Genomic DNA, 25,927 nt, shown 5'->3' on the forward strand with positions numbered 1-25,927 from the left:
TACGATAGAGATACCTGTAGACTCATGATAGAGATACCTGTAGACTCATGATAGAGTAGACTCATGATAGAGATACCTGTAGACTCATGATAGAATAGACTCATGATAGAGGTTCCTGTAGACTCATGATAGAGATAACTGTAGACTCATGATAGAGATACCTGTAGACTCATGATAGATATACCTGTAGACTAATGATAGAGGTACCTGTAGACTCATGATAGAGATACCTGTAGACTCATGATAGATATACATGTAGACTCATGATAGAGATACCTGTAGACTGAGATACTTGTAGACTCATGATAGAGATACCTGTAGACTCATGATAGAGATACCTGTAGACTCACGATAGAGATACCTGTAGACTCACGATAGAGATACCTGTAGACTCACGATAGAGATACCTGTAGACACATGATAGAGATACCTGTAGACTCTTGATAGAGTAGACTCATGATAGAGATAACTGTAGACTCATGATAGAGGTTCCTGTAGACTCATGATAGAGGTACCTGTATACTCATGATAGAGATACCTGTAGACTCATGATAGAGATACCTGTAGACTCATGATAAAGTAGACTCATGATAGAGATACCTGTAGACTCATGATAGAGATACCTGTAGACTCATGATAGAGATACCTGTAGACTCATGATAAAGTAGACTCATGATAGAGATACCTGAAACTGATGATAGAGATACTTGTAGATTCATGATAGAGGTACCTGTAGATTCATGATAGAGGTACCTGTAGACTCATGATAGAGGTGAATGTAGATTCATGACAGAGGGACCTGTAGACTCATGATAGAGGTACCTGTAGACTCATGAGAGAGGTACCTGTAGGTTCATGATAGAGGTACCTGTAGACTCATGATAGAGGTACCTGTAGACTCATGATAGAGGTGAATGTAGATTCATGACAGAGGGACCTGTAGACTCATGATAGAGGTACCTGTAGACTCATGAGAGAGGTATCTGTAGACTCATGATAGAGGGACTTGTAGATTCATGATAGAGGTACCTGTAGACTCATTATAGCGGTACCTGTAGTTTCATGATAGAAGTACCTGTAGACTCATGATAGCAGTACCCGTAGACTCATGATAAAGGTACCTGCAGACTCATGATAGAGTAGACTCATGATAGAGGTACCTATAGACTCATGAGAGAGGTACCTATAGACTCATGATAAAGGTACCTGTAGACTCATGATAGAGTAGACTCATGATAGAGGTACATGTAGACTCATGAGAGAGGTACCTATAGACTCATGATAGCCGTACCTGTAGACTCATGATAGCGGTACCTATAGAATCATGATAGAGGTACCTGCAGACTCATGATAGAGGTACCTGTAGATCCATGATAGAGGTACCTGTAGATTCTTGATAGAGATACCTGTAGACTCAGATAGAGTTTCCTTGTGATAGAGTGACCTGTAGATTCATGATAGAGGTACTTAAGACTCATTGAGAGGTACCTGCAGACTCATGATGAAGGTACTAGTAGACTCATGATTGAGGTATTTGTAGACTCATGATAGAGGTACCTGTAGATCCATGATAGAGGTACCTGTAGATTCTTGATAGAGATACCTGTAGACTCAGATAGAGTTTCCTTGTGATAGAGTGACCTGTAGATTCATGATAGAGGTACTTAAGACTCATTGAGAGGTACCTGCAGACTCATGATGAAGGTTCTAGTAGACTCATGATTGAGGTATTTGTAGACTCATGATAGAGGTACCTGTAGACTCATGATAGAGGTACCTGTAGACTCATGATAGAGGTACATGTAGACTCATGATAGAGGTACCTGTAGACTCATGACAGAGATACCTGTAGAGTCATGATAGAGGTACCTGTAGACTCATGATAAAGGTACATGTAGACTCATGATAGAGGTACTAGTAGACTCATGATAGAGGTACCTGTAGACTCATGACAGAGGTACTTGTAGACTCATGATAGAGATACCTGTAGACTCATGATAAAGGTACCTGTAGACTCATGACAGAGGTACTAGTAGACTCATGATAGAGGTACCTGTAGACTCATGACAGAGGTACTTGTAGACTCATGATAGAGATACCTGTAGACTCATGATAAAGGTACCTGTAGACTCATGACAGAGGTACCTGTAGACTACATGACAGAGGTACTTGTAGACTCATGATAGAGGTACCTGAAGACTCATGATAGCGATACTTGTAGACTCATGATAGAGGTTCTAGTAGACTCATGATTGAGGTATTTGTAGACTCATGACAGAGGTACTAGTAGACTCATGATTGAGGTGTTTGTAGACTCATGATAGAGGTACATGTAGACTCATGAGAGAGGTATCTGAATACTCATGATAGCGGTACCTGTAGACTCATGATAACGGTACCTGCAGACTCATGATAGAGTAGACTCATGATAGCGGTACCTGTAGACTCATGATAGAGGTACCTGTAGACTCATGATAGAGGTACCTGTAGACTCAGATAGAGGTTCCTCGTGATAGAGTGACCTGTAGATTCATGATAGAGGTACCTGTAGACTCATGATAGAGGTACCTGTAGACTCATGATAGAGGTACCTGTAGACTCAGATAGAGGTTCCTCGTGATAGAGTGACCTGTAGATTCATGATAGAGGTCCTTTAGACTTATTGAGGGGTACTTGCAGAGTCGTGATGGAGGTTCTAGTAGACTCATGATTGAGGTATTTGTAGACTCATGATAGAGGTACCTGTAGACTCATGACAGAGGTACTAGTAGACTCATGATAGAGGTTCTAGTAGACTCATGATTGAGGTTTTTGTAGACTCATGATAGAGGTACATGTAGACTCATGAGAGAGGAACCTGTAGACTCATGATAGCGGTACCTGTAGACTTATGATAGCGGTACCTGTAGACTCATGATAAAGGTACCTGTAGACTCAGAATAGCGGTACCTGTAGATTCATGATAGAGGTACCTGTAGACTCATGATATCGGTACCTGTAGACTCATAATAGAGGCACCTGTAGATTATGATAGAGGTACCTGCAGACTCATGATAGAGGTACCTGTAGACTTAAGGTAGAGGTACCTGTAAATTATGATAGAGGTACCTGCAGACTTATGATAGAGGTACCTGTAGACTTAAGATAGAGGTACCTGCAGAATAATGAGAGAGGTACCTGTAGACTCATGATAAAGATACCTTGGTATATCTGTAGACTCATGATAGAGGTAACTGTAGACTCATGATAGAGGTACCTGTAGACTCATGAGAGAGGTACCTGTAGACTCATGACAAAGGTACCTGTAGACTCATGAGAGAGGTACCTGTAGACTCATGATAAAGGTACCTGGAGGTACCTGTAGACTCATGATAAAGGTACCTGGAGGTATCTGTAGACTCATGATAGCGGTACCATGAGGTATCTGTAGACTCATGATAGCGGTACCTGTAGACTCATGATAGAGGTACCAGTAGACTCATGATAGAGGTACTTTTAGACTCATGATAGAGGTACCTGTAGACTCATGATAAAGGTACATGTAGACTCATGATAGAGGTACCTGTAGACTCATGATAAAGGTACCTGTAGACTCGTGATAGAGGTACTTTCAGACTCATGATAGAGGTTCCTGTAGACTCATGATAGAGGAACCTGTAGACGCATGAGAGAGGTACCTGCAGACTTATGATAGAGATACCTGTAGACTCATGAAAGAGGTACCTGTAGACTCATGATAGAGGTAACTGTAGACTCATGATAAAGGTACCTGTAGACTCGTGATAGAGGTACTTTTAGACTCATGATAGAGGTACCTGTAGACTCATGATAGAGGAACCTGTAGACGCATGAGAGAGGGACCTGTAGACTCATGATAAAGGTACCTGGAGGTATCTGTAGACTCATGATAGCGGTACCTTGAGGTATCTGTAGACTCATGATAGCGGTACCTGTAGACTCATGATAGAGGTACCAGTAGACTCATGATAGAGGTACCTGTAGACTCATGAGAGAGGTACCTGTAGACTCATGATAGAGGTACTTTTAGACTCATGATAGAGGTACCTGTAGACTCATGATAGAGGAACCTGTAGACTCATGAGAGAGGTACCTGCAGACTTATGATAGAGATACCTGTAGACTCATGAAAGAGGTACCTGTAGATTCATGATAGAGGTCACTGTAGACTCATGATAAAGGTACCTGTAGACTCGTGATAGAGGTACTTTTAGACTCATGATAGAGGTACCTGTAGACTCATGATAGAGGAACCTGTAGACGCATGAGAGAGGTACCTGTAGACTCATGATAGAGGAACCTGTAGACTCATGATAGAGGAACCTGTAGACGCATGAGAGAGATACCTGTAGACTCATGATAGATATACCTGCAGACTCATGATAGAGGTACCTGTAGACTCATGAAAGAGGTACCTGTAGACTCATGACAGAGGTACTAGTAGACTCATGATATAGGTTGTAGTAGACTCATGATTGAGGTACTTGTAGACCCATGATACAGGTAGCAGTAGACTTAAGATAGAGGTACAGGCGCTTGTGTCTTACCACTCCCCATCTGTTGCAGACATCCCTGACTTGGTTAGCTGGGAGACAGAGGTGGTTCCACTGCTGGCCACAATCGGTAATGGGCTTGAAGTGAAGTGTGATGTCACTGACTCACGTGATGTCATTTGGACCCGGGACGGGTTGGACCTTGCAGTACTCAACTACCCAGGGATTACTGTGAGTGTAGCAACAAGAATTATGTTGCTTTGATGTTAAGACTGAGCTTAAATTGAGCGAGGAATTGAAATAAATTTAGTAAAAGGAGTATTTAGTTTCGTTGATCAGGGATCTCAGTTCCTTTATTGAATGCCAATTGGAGTTTTATCAAAAAAACTACTTGCCTGAGTTTATAAAATTGTTGAAATTAAACTAGCATGGTAAATATAGATAAACCATAAATAAAGCATTGTACTAACTGTTATATTAAGAAAAATAAATACTAACTGTTATATTAAGAAAAATAACATTGTATCATTCAGGCTTCAATTATTCCTCTGATGTTAAATTTATTTTCTTTTAATTAAGGATCAGGTTGCAGTTTTAATCAAAATTGTTTTTGAAGCTTTAAATAAATGGCAAATATCTGTTATGCCATGACTGTTTGTGTACATAAACTGCAGTCCTTATTCTCTTTACCTTCACTACCAATCACACGTTTTTTGCAGATTTTGCTCATGCAAGTTAACTTTTCCTTACCGCAGGCATTATCTTTTTAATCTTCTTTTCACTATACCCAGCAATATAAGCATATCACACACCGCGTTCATTTTTATACTTTGCCCCTCGTCTCCAAACGTGAGTCAACGTTATATGTGAAGTGTTAAATATTGGTAATTAAAATAATTAATGTAGCTGTTTTTTTGAATGCTGTTACTTTGTTCCCATCCAATTCTAGTCAGTTTTATTAAACACATACAAACTACACCCATAATCTACAAATCACTTGGTTTGTACTCGAAAAATTGTTTGACCTTGAAAGTTTTGCTTTACATTTGTTTTCAGACGCTATTCATTCAGCATCACCTTATTCGCACTAATTTAAATTTTGAATGCCCTAGTTAAACTTGTATATGTATTTAAATAATATATTGAATACAATGTAGCGTATAATTATATGATATTTATTTTTGGTGGTTAAAAATAGCAAGTGACATTAAGGGGAATTTTCCCAATGAAAACGAGGCAAGAAGGTCCTCAACCATATGCTGTGAACTTTGAAAATCACAAACCACATTTAAACAAACTATTTGCAAAATAATAACTTTTTAAACTAAAACTATATTCAATTTTGTTTTATTAGTTTTGACATTCAATTTTTGCTCAATTAGTTTTGACACTTTTTTGTTTTGGGTTATAGGACGCATGGAAAAAATGTCAAAATCATCTGGCGTGATCGGCCACCATGTTTGTTGACAGTAACGAAATTATTTTTTTCGTGAAAATGGTGATGGTTATTTTTAAAACCATACAATACTAATAAAAAGCAAAATATGTTTCATTGTTTATTTGTATCATGTTATATAAAACATAACAAATTATTTAAAATTTGTAGCTGGATGGCACTGAAAAGTACTTTTTATGACAATTTGTAAGAGTTCTTTCTGACAGTATATATCGTAAACGATAACCTGTCGAGAATGAAAAGTTTGTAATGCAAAAACCTTATATTGTACGGATTTGTTCTCAAAATGTCACCACCTACAGAAAAGAATAAAGAATGTGGCAAAGTGCAAAAAAACAAGACCATTATCGCAACAGTTTGTAGTATTGGTATGTTAAACAGCTTTAAAGGCAGTGCAAGTTTTTCACACCTTATCGTACAACTGACAAAAAATATTTTGACAGTGCACAGCTTTGCTTCTTGATATGCATGTTTAATTATTGTTATTTATTCAAAATAATATTGAATAATTTTAATCATACAAATTTTTTTTTTTATTATAAACGTCTTACAATATACCGTATCCCGATCTTCAACTGCCGTTTAAACCCCTATATACTCGATCGATATGACGCGAGTAACATCCCTTTCTACATAAATCTCAAACGCTCGGCCTGAAATCGACCTCAGAAAAAAGTTCAAAAGCTTGTTACTGGTTTTAAGACGCAGGCATTTTTTTACATCGAAATCTGAGGGAAAAAAGTGCGTCTAGTCATTTACGGTACAAAAATGTACAATAATCTCTGCTCTACCTAAAAAGAGCCATGAAAAATAAATGGAGCTTTTTGTGCAAACTCTTCCTTTCACAGGTTTATTTTAGTATCAATTAACTTATTTCCAAAAACGATTTAACAAACACTCAATAATCTTATTAATTAAGTGTGGGGGATGAGATTTTTTACCCTCACAATACAGGTGAAAGCCATTCTGCGAGCATGGTACAATTAACAATTCCTTTTTTGTTCCCATGGCATCTGTTTAAAGTCCTGCATATCGTGATAAGCTGCAATGCAGTGATATACCGCATGCATGTTTTCCGAAGCCATGCAAAAACACTTGGTTGGTAGTGTATTAAGCAATAGTTCATATTGTTGCCATTTACCAATATAGAATTGTATCTACTGACCTTTCACTAACCCTCAATGGATGTAAAAGATTTTACCATGCCATTGCCATGGTTAATTATGTATGTGAATGTTACCAGAAACTTGCACTCAGCAGTTTAATCCTGATGTCATCAATGTTTTAGTGTGTAACGGATGCCAATCAATAAACAAAAGAAAAAACCTTAAGATTTTACAAATATTTTTATTACTGCCACATTTGTATGTTTACCTTATTGATCCACAGGTGCTGGGAGATGGAAGCCTGTACTTAGAGACTATCGGGTTCCATGTTGTGGGCAACCTGACATGTTATGACCGCAAGAAGCCGGCTATCAAACAGATTCACATGCTCATCGTACAGAGTAGGTGCTAGTGTTGGATAATCAAACAAATTGTGTAATCGATAATTGGGTAAAAAAATAAATAAAAAGCTTCCTAAATATTGGTTTGAAATAATGTTATGTTAATTTCAACAACTATTATGTATCACATATTTTAAAATTAGCCCAACAATGTTTGAAAGAATATATATTTATAATTTTTTTATATATTCCTATTGTGATGTTTAATATAACTCGACAAATGACATTTAACACATGTTTTTTAGTGAAACAGTTAAGCTTGATGATAACACCAATTAACAATTCTTTCATTATATTGGATGATTGTGCCATCTCTAGTGCTACATTGAGTGCTTATAAAATAACTATAATGTTCATGATCACTATTTATCTCTAAAACTCAAGAAGCAAACGTAACAATCATTCACAAACATTTTATTACTTTCAAATTTTTTATGCAATAGTGTGCCAATAGTTCATGACTTTAAAGTTAACAACATTTTTAACATCATCGTGTTAAGTTTCAAATGGTTACTTCTCTGGAAGTTTAATGGCTTACACTTGATACATCTGCTGCATGTTCTGAACAACGGGCTAATAGATTTTGAAACAGGTTTTAACAACATGTGGACAAAACCACACACTAAAAAAATAATGCAACTATTTCTTTCAATGCTATCTATCTCAGAACTGACAACTTATTCCAGAGCCACCACATGTGCGGGTCCACATGAGATCAACGGAAGTGAGGCATGGCCGTGACCTTGTCATCCAGTGTCATGCCGAGGGATTTCCCCGACCAGCTGTAACATGGAAGTTTGATGGAAACACCATACAGAATGGACAGAAGTACCATGTACACAGCTGTGAGTGGGCTTCAGTTAAATACATTGTATCAGCATTTTGAACAAAAAGTTGTCAGAATGTCATAGTTTTTAAAGGTATGTTTGTTTTAATGACAATTTAGCCAAAGCATTTTTAGTAAACATTTCGGTCAGTTTACTTGTCCTCAAATGTTGAAACATGGTTTAATCCAAGAAAACAAAATATACAAGACTGTGTGGGGAATGATTCCAGTTGTGTTAAACTAAGACATTTTCAAAACTATGCATTAGATTCCACTGAACTCAGTGCTGCATCCTGATACACAATGGTTAAATCTGAATGATTCCTGCAGTTGATGACTCATTGACCGTGTACAGCGCAGACTACACCAGCGATACAGGGGTCTATACTTGTGAGGGGAGAAATACGGCGGGGACGGCAGAGGCATCTGAAGCTATCTCTGTACATAATCCAAACAACACCGCTAACACAGGTACTTGAATGAGACTGCTACTTAAGATTGAACTTTTCATTCAGATACTTACTTTCAATTTCTATTTTTAAAATTGTCTATTCAAAGGAGCAGAAATATATTGTTGAGTTTAGTCCAATGCAGAAAATCTGAGAGTGTTCTGAAAGAGTAAGATTAAGGACACCAATTATGTCTGTGTTTTGAATTATTAATTTGAGTGAGATAGGCGAAAGCTTTCAAATGCTTGTACAAGAGTTGTTTTATTCTGTCCTTTGTCTTTTATAAGGAAAACAGTTGAGACTGAAAAAATGTCTGCTGATAGAAAAGATAATTCATTTCAGAAGCCAGTAATGAGGAGAGTTTCATCATTTTCCATGATGATGGCTACACAATGCATGAGCCCACAGAGTGTCTGACCCAGCGTCATGTGAAACCAGAGTTTGCCAACTTCCACTTCCTGCCCGATGATCTTGATGCCCCGCCCTCCATGTGTGAGCCAGGAATCCCTTGTGTTTGGGGCTCGGCAGTCAGTGTGGGAGATGAGTTTGTGTACATTACGCAGCCCAGACAAAACAGAGTCCTCGTTATTGATGTAAAAAAGACTCTTAATCCCGATCAGGTGAGGACTGAAATCATAGACACAGTTCTGAAATTCACTGTACTGTAAATTTTTAACTGAAAATAAAATGTTTTCATTGAACGTTTTCCATGATGTCAGTCTTCAATTGTTGATCTCATAATATTCTTACCATTACAGGTGATATACACAGACCACATGCCTGTTTCCGTCCACTACGTGGCAAGCCAGGATGAGGTGTGGGTTCTGTGCTGGAATGGAGAGCAAGACGGTGGATCTAAGACACTTGTGGTGATCCGGGATGCCAGACAGCGCAACCAACACCACGCCATACATACACAGCCTATCGGCAACACATTCGACCTGGTGAGTGGTGTTTCCATCTTCTGATACCTCGAATCCTCGTAAAATAAAAATTCTTCATTTGCGTGATGGAAAAAGTATGCATTTCAACTCTTTGTCATGAATGTATGCAGTTAATAGTTGTATTGACAGTGAGGCAATAAACAGCATTGAATCAACATTTTTGATTTACTTACAACTATTCTTCACAACAAACATAATTAGTCTATAATCCTATGGTACTTGTGTAGTGGTACTTTTACAGCATTCTGTAGTACTTGTGCAGCATTCTGTGGTACTTTTACATCATTCTTTGGTACTTGTACATTATTCTGTGGTACTTGTGCAGCATTCTGTGGTACTTGTTCATTATTCTGTGGTACTTGAACAGCATTCTGTGGTACTTTTACAGCATTCTGTGGTATATGTACAGCATTCTGTGGTACTTGTACAGTGTTCTGTGGTACTTGTACAGCATTCTGTGGTAATGGCTCAGAGTTATGTGGTACTTGTACAGTGTTATGTAGTACTTGTACAGCATTCTGTGCTACTTATACAGCATTCTGTGGTACTGGCTCAGAGTTATGTGGTACTTGTGCAGCATTCTGTGGTACTTGTACAGCATTCTGTGGTACTTGTGCAGCATTCTGTGGTACTTGTACAGCATTTTGTGGTACATGTACAGCATTCTGTGGTACTTGTACAGTGTTCTGTGGTACTTGTACAGTGTTATGTGGTACTTGTACAGCATTCTGTGGTACTTGTACAGCATTCTGTGGTAATGGCTCAGAGTTATGTGGTACTTGTTAAGCATTCTGTGGTACTTGTACTGCATTCTGTGGTACTTGTGCAGCATTCTGTGGTAGTTGTTCAGCATTCTTAGATACTTGTACAGCATTCTGTGGTACTTTTTCAGCATTCTGTGGTACTTGTACAGCATTCCGTGGTGCTTGTACAGCATTCTGTGGTACCTGTGTAGCATTATGTGTTACTTTACAGTGTTCTTTGGTACTTGTTCAGCATTCTTGGTACTTGTTCAGCATTTTTGGACTTGTACAGTGTTCTGTTGTACTTGTGCAGCATCCAGTATTGCTTGTACAGCATTCTGTGGTACTTAAACAGCATTCTGTGGTACATGTACGGCATTTTGTGGTCCCTGTACATCATTCTGTGGTACTTGTACAGCATTCTGTGGTACCTGTACAGCATTTTGTGGTACTTGTGCAGCATTCTGTATTACTTGTACAGCATTTTGTGGTACTTGTACAGCATTCTGTAGTACATGTACAGAATTCTGTGGTACTTGTACAGTGTTCTGTGGTACTTGTACGGCATTCTGTGGTACATGTACGGCATTTTGTGGTACTTGTACAGCATTCTGTGGTACTTGTACAGCATTCTGTGGTACCTGTACAGCATTCTGTGTTACTTGTGCAGCATTCGGTATTACTTTTACAGCATTCTGTAGTACATGTACAGAATTCTGTGGTACTTGTACAGTGTTCTGTGGTACTTGTACAACATTCTGTGGTACTTGTACAGCATTCTATGGTGCTTATACAGCATTCTGTGGTACTTGAACAGCATTCTGTGGTACTTGTACAGCATTCGGTAGAACATGTACAGCATTCTGTGGTACTTGTACAGTGTTCTGTGGTACCTGTACAGCATTGTATGGTACTTGTACATCATTCTATTGTGCTTGTACAGCAATATGTGGTAATTTTGCAGCATTCTGTGGTACTTGTTAAGCATTGTATGGTACTTGTACAGCATTATGTGGTGCTTGTACAGCATTCTGTGGTACAGCATTCTGTGGTACTTGTACAGCATTCTGTGGTACTTGTGCAGCATTCTGTGGTACTTGTACAGCATTCTGTGGTACAGCATTTTGTGGTACTTGTACAGCATTCTGTGGTACTTGTTCAGCATTCTGTGGTACCTGTACAACATTCTGTTGTGCTTGTGTAGCATTTGGTGGTGCTTTTGCAGCATTCTGTGGTACTTGTACAGCATTATGTGGTACTTGTACAGCATTAGCATTCTGTGGTATGTGGTACTTGTACAGCATTAGCATTCTGTGGTACCTGTACAGCATTAGCATTCTGTGGTACCTGAACAGCATTCTGTGGTACCTGTACAGCATTCTGTTCTACTTGTACAGCATTCTGTGGTACTTGTACAGCATTCTGTGGTGCTTTTGCAGCCTTCTGTGGTACTTGTACAGCATTCTGTGGTACTTGTACAACATTAGCATTCTGTGGTACCTGTACAGCTTTCTGTGGTTCTTGTACAGCACTCTGTGGTACTTGTACAGCATTAGCATTCTGTGGTACCTGTACAGCATTCTGTGGTACCTGTACAGCTTTCTGTGGTACCTTTACAGCATTCTGTGGTACCTTTACAGCATTCTGTGGTACCTGTACAGCTTTCTGTGGTACTTGTACAGTACTCTGTGGTACTTGTACAGCATTAACATTCTATGGTACCTGTACAGCATTTTGTGGTACTTGTACAGCATTAGCATTCTGTGGTACTTGTACAGCATTCTGTGGTACTTGTACAGCATTAACATTCTATGGTACCTTTACAGCACTCTGTGGTACTTGTACAGCATTAGCATTCTGTGGTACTTGTACAGCATTCTGTGGTACCTGTACAGCACTCCGTGGTACCTTTACAGCACTCTGTGGTACTTGTACAGCATTAGCATTCTGTGGTACTTGTACAGCATTCTGTGGTACCTGTACAGCACTCAGTGGTACCTTTACAGCACTCTGTGGTACATGTACAGCATTAGCATTCTGTGGTACTTGAACAGCATTCTTTGGTACCTGTACAGCATTAGCATTCTGTGGTACCTGTACAACATTCTGTGGTTCTCTGTGCAGTGTTCTTTGGTACTTGAACAGCATTCTGTGGTACTTGTACACCATTAGCATTCTGTGGTACCTGTACAACATTCTGTGGTACTTGAACAGCATTCTGTGGTACTTGAACAGCATTCTGTGGTACTTGTACAGCATTAGCATTATGTGGTACCTGTACAACATTTTGTGGTTCCCTGTGCAGTGTTCTTTGGTACTTGAACAGCATTCTGTGGTACTTGTACAGCATTAGCATTCTGTGGTACCTGTACAACATTCTGTGGTACTTGAACAACATTCTGTGGTACTTGAACAGCATTCTGTGGTACTTGTACAGCATTAGCATTCTGTGGTACCTGTACAACATTCTGTGGTACTTGTACAACATTCTGTGGTACTTGAACAGCATTCTGTGGTACTTGTACAGCATTAGCATTCTGTGGTACCTGTACAACATTCTGTGGTACCTGTACAACATTCTGTGGTACTTGAACAGCATTCTGTGGTACCTGTACAGCTTTCTGTGGTACCTGTACAGCTTTCTGTGGTACTTGTACAGCATTAGCATTCTGTGGAACTTGTACAGCATTAGCATTCTGTAGTACTTGTGCAGCATAAGCATTCTGTGGTACCTTTACAGCATTCTGTGGTACCTGTACAGCTTTCTGTGGTACTTGTACAGTACTCTGTGGTACTTGTACAGCATTAACATTCTATGGTACCTGTACAGCATTCTGTGGTACTTGTACAGCATTAGCATTCTGTGGTACTTGTACAGCATTCTGTGGTACCTGCACAGCACTCAGTGGTACCTTTACAGCACTCAGTGGTACCTTTACAGCACTCTGTGGTACTTGTACAGTATTAGCATTCTGTGGTACTTGTACAGCATTCTGTGGTACCTGTACAGCACTCAGTGGTACCTTTACAGCACTCTGTGGTACCTGTACAGCACTCTGTGGTACATGTACAGCATTAGCATTCTGTGGTACCTGTACAACATTCTGTGGTTCCCCGTGCAGTGTTCTTTGGTACTTGTGCAGTGTTTGTTGGTACCTTTGCAGGGTTCCTTGGTACCTGTGCAGTGTTCTGTGGTACTTGTACAGCATAAGCATTCTGTGGTACCTGTACAGCATTCTGTGGGACTTGTACAGCATTAGCATTCTGTGGTACTTGTACAGCATTAGCATTCTGTGGTACTTGAACAGCATTAGCATTCTGTGGTACCTGTACAACATTCTGTGGTACTTGTACAGCATTAGCATTCTGTGGTACTTGTGTAACGTGTCTTCCCTAGCTAGCTCGGACACGCTACCTTAAATTAAACTATAAACCTATTCTCGGACTGCATTGTCCCAAAATTTAAGTATGAAATCAGTAATATATACAAGTGATTAACAATGATTGCTTACAAAACCAATGATTGGAGAAATAATTATAATGGTTCAAAAATCAATGTTTAATTATGCCAAAACCAAAAAAAACGCACAAACAGAAACACTACAACACCTATGCTATAACTTCAAACAAGACCAGCATACAAAACGCTTATAAACCAATCACAATATATCAGCGAAACCCACAGTCCTAAATGTATAGCTTTTACGGGGAATCAAACCATTGACCCTGTTCCGTCTGTATCGCAATGATCCAGGCTTACTAAGAGGCCAAAAAGAAACCCCACGGATGTCCGAACCTGGAAACTAGAAGCTGTAGCGCAATGCTTCACTTTAATTCTCCTAGCCTCCAATAGTTCAGAACCCGCCCTAAACAGTACAAAAAAGATACTTTAAAGCTTCACTATATATTATTAACTTGATGTTCTCACATCGGCGTCGAGACACGAACTAACTATTTCTATGCCTTTCGCTTCTTATATACCCTAACATCACGTGACCAGAATGGAATGGTCCATTTTAACAAACACGATGGGCGAAACCATTATAAATAACTAACGTTACAGAGTAGGGGTGTCAAGTTTGTCAAACTTACGAAAAAGTAGAAAACTATTAAGAATACAACTTAGTTCGTATTAATTAATCATTTACTAGCTAAATTTAGACATTTAATACTAAAACCATAACGTAAGTATTAAATACATGAAATCATCATAAAGACCTCATAGCGATAAAGCGAAAATCAAATACTCTATAAAATTCACTAAAACAGAAATGATTATTTTCCGGGCTCCGGACTACATGATTCCATGAACATTACACTTGAACAGCATTAGCATTCTGTGGTACCTGTACAACATTCTGTGGTACTTGTACAGCATTCTGTGGTACTTGTACAGCATAAGCATTCTGTGGTACCTGTACAGCATTCTGTGGTACTTGTACAGCATTAGCATTCTGTGGTACTTGAACAGCATTCTGTGGTACTTGTACAGCATTAGCATTCTGTGGTACCTGTACAACATTCCGTGGTTCCCCGTGCAGTGTTCTTTGGTACTTGTGCAGTGTTTGTTGGTACCTTTGCAGGGTTCCTTGGTACCTGTGCAGTGTTCTGTGGTACTTGTACAGCATAAGCATTCTGTGGTACCTGTACAGCATTCTGTGGTACTTGTACAGCATTAGCATTCTGTGGTACTTGTACAGCATTAGCATTCTGTGGTACCTGTACAGCATTCTGTGGTACTTGTACAGCATTAGCATTCCGTGGTACTTGTACAGCATTAGCATTCTGTGGTACCTGTACAGCATTTTGTGGTACTTGTGCAGCATTCTGTATTACTTGTACAGCATTTTGTGGTACTTGTACAGCATTCTGTAGTACATGTACAGAATTCTGTGGTACTTGTACAGTGTTCTGTGGTACTTGTACGGCATTCTGTGGTACATGTACGGCATTTTGTGGTACTTGTACAGCATTCTGTGGTACTTGTACAGCATTCTGTGGTACCTGTACAGCATTCTGTGTTACTTGTGCAGCATTCGGTATTACTTTTACAGCATTCTGTAGTACATGTACAGAATTCTGTGGTACTTGTACAGTGTTCTGTGGTACTTGTACAACATTCTGTGGTACTTGTACAGCATTCTATGGTGCTTATACAGCATTCTGTGGTACTTGAACAGCATTCTGTGGTACTTGTACAGCATTCGGTAGAACATGTACAGCATTCTGTGGTACTTGTACAGTGTTCTGTGGTACCTGTACAGCATTGTATGGTACTTGTACATCATTCTATTGTGCTTGTACAGCAATATGTGGTAATTTTGCAGCATTCTGTGGTACTTGTTAAGCATTGTATGGTACTTGTACAGCATTATGTGGTGCTTGTACAGCATTCTGTGGTACAGCATTCTGTGGTACTTGTACAGCATTCTGTGGTACTTGTGCAGCATTCTGTGGTACTTGTACAGCATTCTGTGGTACAGCATTTTGTGGTACTTGTACAGCATTCTGTGGTACTTGTTCAGCATTCTGTGGTACCTGTACAACATTCTGTTGTGCTTGTGTAGCATTTGGTGGTGCTTTTGCAGCATTCTGTGGTACTTGTACAGCATTATGTGGTACTTGTACAGCATTAGCATTCTGTGGTATGTGGTACTTGTACAGCATTAGCATTCTGTGGTACCTGTACAGCATTAGCATTCTGTGGTACCTGAACAGCATTCTGTGGTACCTGTACAGCATTCTGTTCTACTTGTACAGCATTCTGTGGTACTTGTACAGCATTCTGTGGTGCTTTTGCAGCCTTCTGTGGTACTTGTACAGCATTCTGTGGTACTTGTACAACATTAGCATTCTGTGGTACCTGTACAGCTTTCTGTGGTTCTTGTACAGCACTCTGTGGTACTTGTACAGCATTAGCATTCTGTGGTACCTGTACAGCATTCTGTGGTACCTGTACAGCTTTCTGTGGTACCTTTACAGCATTCTGTGGTACCTTTACAGCATTCTGTGGTACCTGTACAGCTTTCTGTGGTACTTGTACAGTACTCTGTGGTACTTGTACAGCATTAACATTCTATGGTACCTGTACAGCATTTTGTGGTACTTGTACAGCATTAGCATTCTGTGGTACTTGTACAGCATTCTGTGGTACTTGTACAGCATTAACATTCTATGGTACCTTTACAGCACTCTGTGGTACTTGTACAGCATTAGCATTCTGTGGTACTTGTACAGCATTCTGTGGTACCTGTACAGCACTCCGTGGTACCTTTACAGCACTCTGTGGTACTTGTACAGCATTAGCATTCTGTGGTACTTGTACAGCATTCTGTGGTACCTGTACAGCACTCAGTGGTACCTTTACAGCACTCTGTGGTACATGTACAGCATTAGCATTCTGTGGTACTTGAACAGCATTCTTTGGTACCTGTACAGCATTAGCATTCTGTGGTACCTGTACAACATTCTGTGGTTCTCTGTGCAGTGTTCTTTGGTACTTGAACAGCATTCTGTGGTACTTGTACACCATTAGCATTCTGTGGTACCTGTACAACATTCTGTGGTACTTGAACAGCATTCTGTGGTACTTGAACAGCATTCTGTGGTACTTGTACAGCATTAGCATTATGTGGTACCTGTACAACATTTTGTGGTTCCCTGTGCAGTGTTCTTTGGTACTTGAACAGCATTCTGTGGTACTTGTACAGCATTAGCATTCTGTGGTACCTGTACAACATTCTGTGGTACTTGAACAACATTCTGTGGTACTTGAACAGCATTCTGTGGTACTTGTACAGCATTAGCATTCTGTGGTACCTGTACAACATTCTGTGGTACTTGTACAACATTCTGTGGTACTTGAACAGCATTCTGTGGTACTTGTACAGCATTAGCATTCTGTGGTACCTGTACAACATTCTGTGGTACCTGTACAACATTCTGTGGTACTTGAACAGCATTCTGTGGTACCTGTACAGCTTTCTGTGGTACCTGTACAGCTTTCTGTGGTACTTGTACAGCATTAGCATTCTGTGGAACTTGTACAGCATTAGCATTCTGTAGTACTTGTGCAGCATAAGCATTCTGTGGTACCTTTACAGCATTCTGTGGTACCTGTACAGCTTTCTGTGGTACTTGTACAGTACTCTGTGGTACTTGTACAGCATTAACATTCTATGGTACCTGTACAGCATTCTGTGGTACTTGTACAGCATTAGCATTCTGTGGTACTTGTACAGCATTCTGTGGTACCTGCACAGCACTCAGTGGTACCTTTACAGCACTCAGTGGTACCTTTACAGCACTCTGTGGTACTTGTACAGTATTAGCATTCTGTGGTACTTGTACAGCATTCTGTGGTACCTGTACAGCACTCAGTGGTACCTTTACAGCACTCTGTGGTACCTGTACAGCACTCTGTGGTACATGTACAGCATTAGCATTCTGTGGTACCTGTACAACATTCTGTGGTTCCCCGTGCAGTGTTCTTTGGTACTTGTGCAGTGTTTGTTGGTACCTTTGCAGGGTTCCTTGGTACCTGTGCAGTGTTCTGTGGTACTTGTACAGCATAAGCATTCTGTGGTACCTGTACAGCATTCTGTGGGACTTGTACAGCATTAGCATTCTGTGGTACTTGTACAGCATTAGCATTCTGTGGTACTTGAACAGCATTAGCATTCTGTGGTACCTGTACAACATTCTGTGGTACTTGTACAGCATTAGCATTCTGTGGTACTTGTGTAACGTGTCTTCCCTAGCTAGCTCGGACACGCTACCTTAAATTAAACTATAAACCTATTCTCGGACTGCATTGTCCCAAAATTTAAGTATGAAATCAGTAATATATACAAGTGATTAACAATGATTGCTTACAAAACCAATGATTGGAGAAATAATTATAATGGTTCAAAAATCAATGTTTAATTATGCCAAAACCAAAAAAAAACGCACAAACAGAAACACTACAACACCTATGCTATAACTTCAAACAAGACCAGCATACAAAACGCTTATAAACCAATCACAATATATCAGCGAAACCCACAGTCCTAAATGTATAGCTTTTACGGGGAATCAAACCATTGACCCTGTTCCGTCTGTATCGCAATGATCCAGGCTTACTAAGAGGCCAAAAAGAAACCCCACGGATGTCCGAACCTGGAAACTAGAAGCTGTAGCGCAATGCTTCACTTTAATTCTCCTAGCCTCCAATAGTTCAGAACCCGCCCTAAACAGTACAAAAAAGATACTTTAAAGCTTCACTATATATTATTAACTTGATGTTCTCACATCGGCGTCGAGACACGAACTAACTATTTCTATGCCTTTCGCTTCTTATATACCCTAACATCACGTGACCAGAATGGAATGGTCCATTTTAACAAACACGATGGGCGAAACCATTATAAATAACTAACGTTACAGAGTAGGGGTGTCAAGTTTGTCAAACTTACGAAAAAGTAGAAAACTATTAAGAATACAACTTAGTTCGTATTAATTAATCATTTACTAGCTAAATTTAGACATTTAATACTAAAACCATAACGTAAGTATTAAATACATGAAATCATCATAAAGACCTCATAGCGATAAAGCGAAAATCAAATACTCTATAAAATTCACTAAAACAGAAATGATTATTTTCCGGGCTCCGGACTACATGATTCCATGAACATTACACTTGAACAGCATTAGCATTCTGTGGTACCTGTACAACATTCTGTGGTACTTGTACAGCATTCTGTGGTACTTGTACAGCATAAGCATTCTGTGGTACCTGTACAGCATTCTGTGGTACTTGTACAGCATTAGCATTCTGTGGTACTTGAACAGCATTCTGTGGTACTTGTACAGCATTAGCATTCTGTGGTACCTGTACAACATTCCGTGGTTCCCCGTGCAGTGTTCTTTGGTACTTGTGCAGTGTTTGTTGGTACCTTTGCAGGGTTCCTTGGTACCTGTGCAGTGTTCTGTGGTACTTGTACAGCATAAGCATTCTGTGGTACCTGTACAGCATTCTGTGGTACTTGTACAGCATTAGCATTCTGTGGTACTTGTACAGCATTAGCATTCTGTGGTACCTGTACAGCATTCTGTGGTACTTGTACAGCATTAGCATTCCGTGGTACTTGTACAGCATTAGCATTCTGTGGTACCTGTACAGCATTCTGTGGTCCCCCATGCAGTGTTCTGTGGTACCTGTACAGCATTCTGTGGTACCTGTACAGCATTCTGTGGTACCTGTACAGCATTCTGTGGTACCTGTACAGCATTCCGTGGTTCCCCGTGCAGTGTTCTGTGGTACTTGTGCAGTGTTTGTTGGTACCTTTGCAGGGTTCCTTGGTACCTGTGCAGTGTTCTGTGGTATGTATGCAGTGTTCTATAGTACTTTCATTGCAGACAATGGGCTTCTTCCTGTGTAATTATTTATGAAAATTTTATTTTTAATTTCATTTATGCACATTTTAAAGCAAAACAAGTTTTGTTGAGTAGTCTGAATGAGAGATGATAACTGTCTTCCAACAGCTTAGTTATAGAATTTGGTCTGCTAAACCAGTGTATTGAATTTAAGTAGGTCATTTCCAGGACCCAACTCAATAAGGTCATCCCATCCCTACCAGCTATGTAATAAGTGATTGATGTCTGTTTAACAAACTTCTTGACACTGTTTATACTGTTTGTTCAAGTAAAATTATTTTTTATCTGTAACATATATTCTGCAGGTCCAAGGTGTGTTCCTCCCAGAAGACACAGAACTACATCACCCGTATCACTATGGTTACACTGTCCACAACGGTCAGCAGGGGCTCTTCAAGATTGACCTTGAATTCAAGAAATATGAGAGGGCTGTTGACTTCTCCAAGTTTGAATGTGTCCCAACAAATATCGCTTTTGTGCCGTTAGGTGGGATTGCATTGTTAAGACACTCAAGCGGACTGTATATTAATATTTAATTTCACTGAAAATGTTAACAAATGTTCTTTTTAAACATTTTCATGCAATATGATTTAAAGTGAGAATATCAAATGAACTAAAGCGAAAGGGTTGAGACTTACTTTTGAAATAGGACTAACAATTTGTTTCACTTGAACTTCTTTAAATGTATGTCCTATTCCCGCAGGTGGGCATGCCCTGGTACAGTGTGTGCGGCAGACTGTGGACATTGAGGTGACCAGTCTTCTCACCCTCGACACAGTCACAGACACTGTGATACACAACATCACCTCTCCCGCCACCCCATATGTCAGTCCCGATGTCAGCTTTGTTGTATTCGTTGAGGAGAGAATGGGAAACATCGATGTCCACCTAGTCAACGAGAATGGTCTGTAGACATTAAATCTTTGTGAAGCAGATTAAGCAGAACAGAATTTTGTGTACATGATTGTAAAGTCAAGATTGCTTTAGTTGTATTTTAGTTTTGTTGGTTATTTAAGGCATGTCATACAAAATGTTTATGCTAGTTTTCATGTTATTGTCAAACATTCTTCACAAAAATCAAAGTGAATCAGTATCATTTAAAGCTAGTATGATCATTCAACTATAGACAGCTACTTTTTTCCATGTAGTTCCATGTCAGTAAGATCTTAACTAATTGTGACATACTTCACTTAATTACATCAGCATTATTTTACAGGAGAGATAGTCCACCAGTTTGATGTTGCCCTGGGTACTCCTGTCGGCAAGGCAACATTCCACAGAGCCAGCCATCACCATGGTTATGATATTTACCTGACTGCCCTTGATAAACCAGTCATCTTCTCTGTCAGTCTCAGCAATGGACAGATAGAAACCATAACAGGTAAAACTGTCTGATTAATTGTACATTTGTACACTGTTATTATTTTCTTGACAGCTTTTAGAAGAAATGATTAGCTGTGGATATTTGCAGACTTAGCCTTAGCCATAATTTGAAAACCATTGAAAATGTAAATATCACATGAAAATTGGTTCACTTGCTAACTACAGGAATGAAGTTGACATAAATTATGTGTTTTAACTCCATGAAAAAAAATTGTAATTTTGTGGCAAATATCATGAGAGCAGTCCTGGGGTTGGTTGCTCAAAACCTCCGTTAGGCTTGTTAGGCTTAACGGACAGTTAATATTTAACAGAGGACTTGAGCAACTGGCCCCTGAGCTTCAGTTGAATCATAAAAAGGCAGTGTAGGTAAAAACTACTGTCATACAAAGAAATCCTGTGAAACACAATTTATACAAGTGTTTAAATGACATTATCATAATTCATTGACGTATGTTACCATTTTTTTCTAACCACAGATATCGGTGAGGTGGACTCCGAGCTGTATTTACCATGGTTCAATAATCTCCGACCTCTAGTGTCTGGGGGGGTCTTTAGCGACTTCCTGTCTACGACTGGAGAGTCAGCCATGTTGGTTCTCAATGGGAAGAAACATGCCGTGCAGTGTCATTACAAGGACTTACAGAACCCGTCTGTTATTGTGTACACCCACCTTACCACGTAATAGAGTGATTTGATGTGAGTGAGTTTCTCTGTATAAATGCATTGTGCCGTCATTTCACCTGCATTCAGTAACTGTGAAAAGTATGTGTACAAACTTCGTTGAAATTTAAAAGGGCACATTTGGTTATCTTGGTATATGTGCAGTTATTAGAAATAAAAAAAACATGACCGCCTTTACAACAAATATTACAGGGAGGGAATATCTCTGTTTTTATAGGTTAATACCAAGTGTTTAAAATTTATCTTGGTTAATCAATTTTAAAAAACATATTTATTGATTTTCATTTATGTCTACTTTTTTCATTTAAAATGTAAGTAATCTATCTTTTAATTAAGACATTTTCACAAAATAAAACAATAGTGTTATATACATAGCTGGGGTGTAGGATTGCTTGTTCAGTGTTGTAATAATATAATGTGCAATATTTTATGGATCAAGTGATTATAAGTCACATTTTTACATTTTTTCATACGGTTTGAATGGGTTGTTTATTTACATTTTTAGTAACTTTTATTTTGAAATGCAAAACTTTTTCTAGTCGCCGAATGGTAATGTGTAATCTGAATTTATAAATGTCCTTTGTGAATGTTTTTATGTATTAAATAATGTGTTCTTTATGAAAAAAAAAGAAAAAGTTTATAATGACTTAGTGCATTATGTTTTTGTTAAAGATCATGTATACATGTTATTAGCTTACTTTGATTTGTTATTTTTACCAAGATTTTGTTGACATTTTTGTAAAGCTTTATATATACTTTCATGTACATATAATTTATTAATGTTCTTCATACATTCCTATTTTTATCATTTACTTATTCTAAAGATTTTACATTTTTAGCTCTACTGGCCAAAGGCCAGAAGAGCTTATGCGATGGTAATGTGTACGTAGTATGTGCATCCGTGCGGTCGTGCGTCTGTAAACAATTGCTTGTGAACACGATACAGTCTTCACTTTTGATTGTATTTTGATAAAACTTGTACAGTATCTAGATATCCATTAGAGCTGGGTTCCTTTCGAAAACCAGCCAGATCCGCCCATGCATGCTTAGATTATGGCCCTTGATAGTATAAAAAAATGCTATTGTGTAAAAAATTGGTTGTGAACACGATACAGTCTTCAGTTTTGATTGTATCTCGATGAAACTTGTACAGTATCTAGATATAGATTAGAGCTCGGTTCCTTTCGAAAACCAGCCAGATCCGCCCATGAATGCCTAGATTATGGGCCATGAAAGTTTCAAAGAAATGCTTTCTATTTTTAGCCAGGTCTGCATGAGCGAATTCTATTTTTAGCCAAGTTTACATGTACATGTAAATTCAAGTCTAGAGTTAAGGGAGACAATTTGCAAGTCTAGGATTTTGAGAGACAATTTGCTTTTTGCTTCTGCAGCTGATTTTGTGAATTACTCTGCCTTGTTCTTGTTGAAAGCCCAAAGGCCATTTTTTAGCTTTAAGTTCTGTAGTTTGCGCATTCATCTTAACAAAATTGGTTGTGAATGTTTAAGTTATGCACCTGGTGTCATTACTGGCCACACCCAGGGTTCACAGGTTTGGTAAACATAAATCTGGAAAGGTTTGAAAATCTTTTTGTGTGTTCGTGCATCCATCTCAGCACAATTGATTGTGAATGTTTGTTCAAATTTATCAATGTTGTCCTAGGATGCCATTGACTTTGACCAACTTTTTTTAACTTTTAAAACTACAGAATTTTTTACTATGAGTACAGTTTTGAAAGCATTTTTTTTTTGTCAGTTGACTTTTACTTGGCACATATTAAAATAGTTCATGCAACTAATCTGCTTACAATACTTTCTGGGCTCAGATGTTGAACGTGCTACGTTTTTAGGTAACCCAAACACAAAACATAAACTATATGTCTGTTGCCTTTTACCCATACATACATGCTCTGGATTGATATGACCACAAAAGCCATGCCAGTAGAGCATAGGCCCTTTTGGGCCTCTTGTTACAAACTGTAAAGTATTTTGCTTCATTGTATCCATTCATTTTTTTTCACTGTAATCACCATGAATGTCATAATGATATGAATTAAAAGCTAGCATACTTAACTTTGTTATGCCATGACTTTTTTAACATGTTCAAGGTTGTTTGCAAGACTGTATTAACATTTGTCATGAATTCAAATAGATACAACAGTTTAATATGCAACCAACACATGTAGTAGTTTTTCGTTCCAACATGAAATGTGCAATTGTGGAAGTTAATATTGCTCTTATTCCAATACATGCAAGAACATTTCTGTGTTCTGACATGCCTGTTGTATAGTGCAAGATGAAGGTGATTACATGTTCCATTTTAATACACGGTCTTTTTCATGTTATGCATAATCATGTATTCAAGTACCGGTAAAGTCCTGCTTTTAAACTAGTCATTTGTTGTAATAATATAGTTAAAAAAAAACTCTTGGAGAATTCTTAGTGTTAAGAAAAATATATATTTTAATCTCTGATTATAAGAACTATCTCAGAAATGTTTGCAAACTATCTTGAAAATATAGGCAAACTATCTCAGACATGTTGATGAGCTATCTCGTGACATGTTGATGAGCTATCTCGTGACATGTTGATGAGCTATCTCGTGACATGTTGATGAGCTATCTCGTGACATGTTGATGAGTTATCTCGTGATATGTTGATGAACTATCTCGGACATGTTGATGAGCTATCTCGTGACATGTTGATTAGCTATCTCGTGATATGTTGATGAGCTATCTCGTGACATGTTGATGAGCTATCTCGTGACATGTTGAAGAGCTATCTCTTGACATGTTGATGAGCTATCTCGTGACATGTTGATGAGCTATCTCGTGACATGTTGATGAACTATCTGGGACATGTTGGCCAACTATCTGGGACATGTTATTGATATTGACAATGGTGTCATCATGACTGTAGAGGTTACTGTAAGACTGGTAAACATTCTGTTATCAATCATGTCTCATGTTCCACACTCGGTGTTGTTCTGTTATTGTAATGCTTGTTTGTTACTTTTTCTGGTCATTGCTTTTTAATAAATGGCCTAACATAAAATATTGCTAGTCTGTTTTTGATGACACAAAAATTGAGGTGTTGTTTTAGCCTTGGTGTAAGTGTTGCCTACCTCCTTGGCCATAACTTAATAACTGTAAAAATATTTATGTGAAACTTGGTACGCATGTCACCAGAAACAATACTCGCATATGAAGCAAGGGCTCAGGTATAAATACTAACAGAGTTTTACACACTTTCTTTGGCAGCTACTTGTGGTGCTCTCTTTAAGACCTTGACTCAAAGGCAAGGCTTCCAAGTTTCATAACAAGTGGCATATTTTAAATCTGACAAAATGTTGTGGAGTATACAATCTAGAAGAGAGATCCTTAAGAAGCAAGGGTGAGAACAGCTGTCTAAGTATGATTGAATACTCACTTCATAAGAGCAAACATACGAAGTACATGAGACATAGTTTTGCAATAAGTATTTTATGCTCCCCGAATGTTTTGGGTGTACATTAAGTGGCCACTAATATGACAATCTGTTCCATCTGTTATGGTCCCTTTTCAACATAAAATTTGTCAAACTTGTTGAAAGTTTGAAATTGGGGGTACAATCCACCAATTTTTGACAGAGGCATGACCCTTTTTGAAGAATAAGTATACCATTCCTGTGACAGTTCTAGTTGAAATAATCTGGCATAAATCCTAGCTACATAATTTCAAGTTGTAAAGACCTCTACGAAGCCATTTCTCATGTCCACTCTATAACTCCCCAACTAATGAAAGGATATCAAACAATGAAATAAATCACAAAACTGAGGGTCGTATGACATTATAAGGACTGGCCAGTCATCCCCAAGGCATTAGCTGACTTGGTTCAAGGTCAGTTGGGGACAAATGTTATTATATAATCATGTGTTCAATCAATAAATCCTTAACTGCAAAAGCTCAGTAATTACGTGCCTTACATCTGAATAAAGTATTTTCCAGACATTTTGTTCAAGGTCAAATACT

General features: G+C 38.7%; 1 protein-coding gene across 1 annotated transcript in view; it reads left to right on the forward strand.

The window, feature by feature from the left end:
- Positions 1 to 24,971, forward strand: part of LOC128204526 (follistatin-related protein 5-like) — a 99,307-nt gene extending 74,336 nt beyond the window's left edge. The window contains exons 7-16 of the mRNA XM_052905942.1: positions 4,585 to 4,742; positions 7,357 to 7,474; positions 8,161 to 8,319; positions 8,631 to 8,771; positions 9,092 to 9,369; positions 9,508 to 9,693; positions 20,162 to 20,342; positions 20,560 to 20,760; positions 21,073 to 21,237; positions 21,716 to 24,971. Coding sequence (XP_052761902.1) covers positions 4,585 to 4,742; positions 7,357 to 7,474; positions 8,161 to 8,319; positions 8,631 to 8,771; positions 9,092 to 9,369; positions 9,508 to 9,693; positions 20,162 to 20,342; positions 20,560 to 20,760; positions 21,073 to 21,237; positions 21,716 to 21,921 — 1,793 coding nt within the window. The 3' untranslated portion in view covers positions 21,922 to 24,971. The remainder of the gene's footprint in view (positions 1 to 4,584; positions 4,743 to 7,356; positions 7,475 to 8,160; positions 8,320 to 8,630; positions 8,772 to 9,091; positions 9,370 to 9,507; positions 9,694 to 20,161; positions 20,343 to 20,559; positions 20,761 to 21,072; positions 21,238 to 21,715) is intronic.
- Positions 24,972 to 25,927: the final 956 nt, after the last annotated feature.

The sequence above is a fragment of the Mya arenaria genome, chromosome 2, assembly GCF_026914265.1.
Source record: "Mya arenaria isolate MELC-2E11 chromosome 2, ASM2691426v1".
In the NCBI taxonomy this organism is placed as follows: Eukaryota; Metazoa; Mollusca; class Bivalvia; order Myida; family Myidae; genus Mya; species Mya arenaria.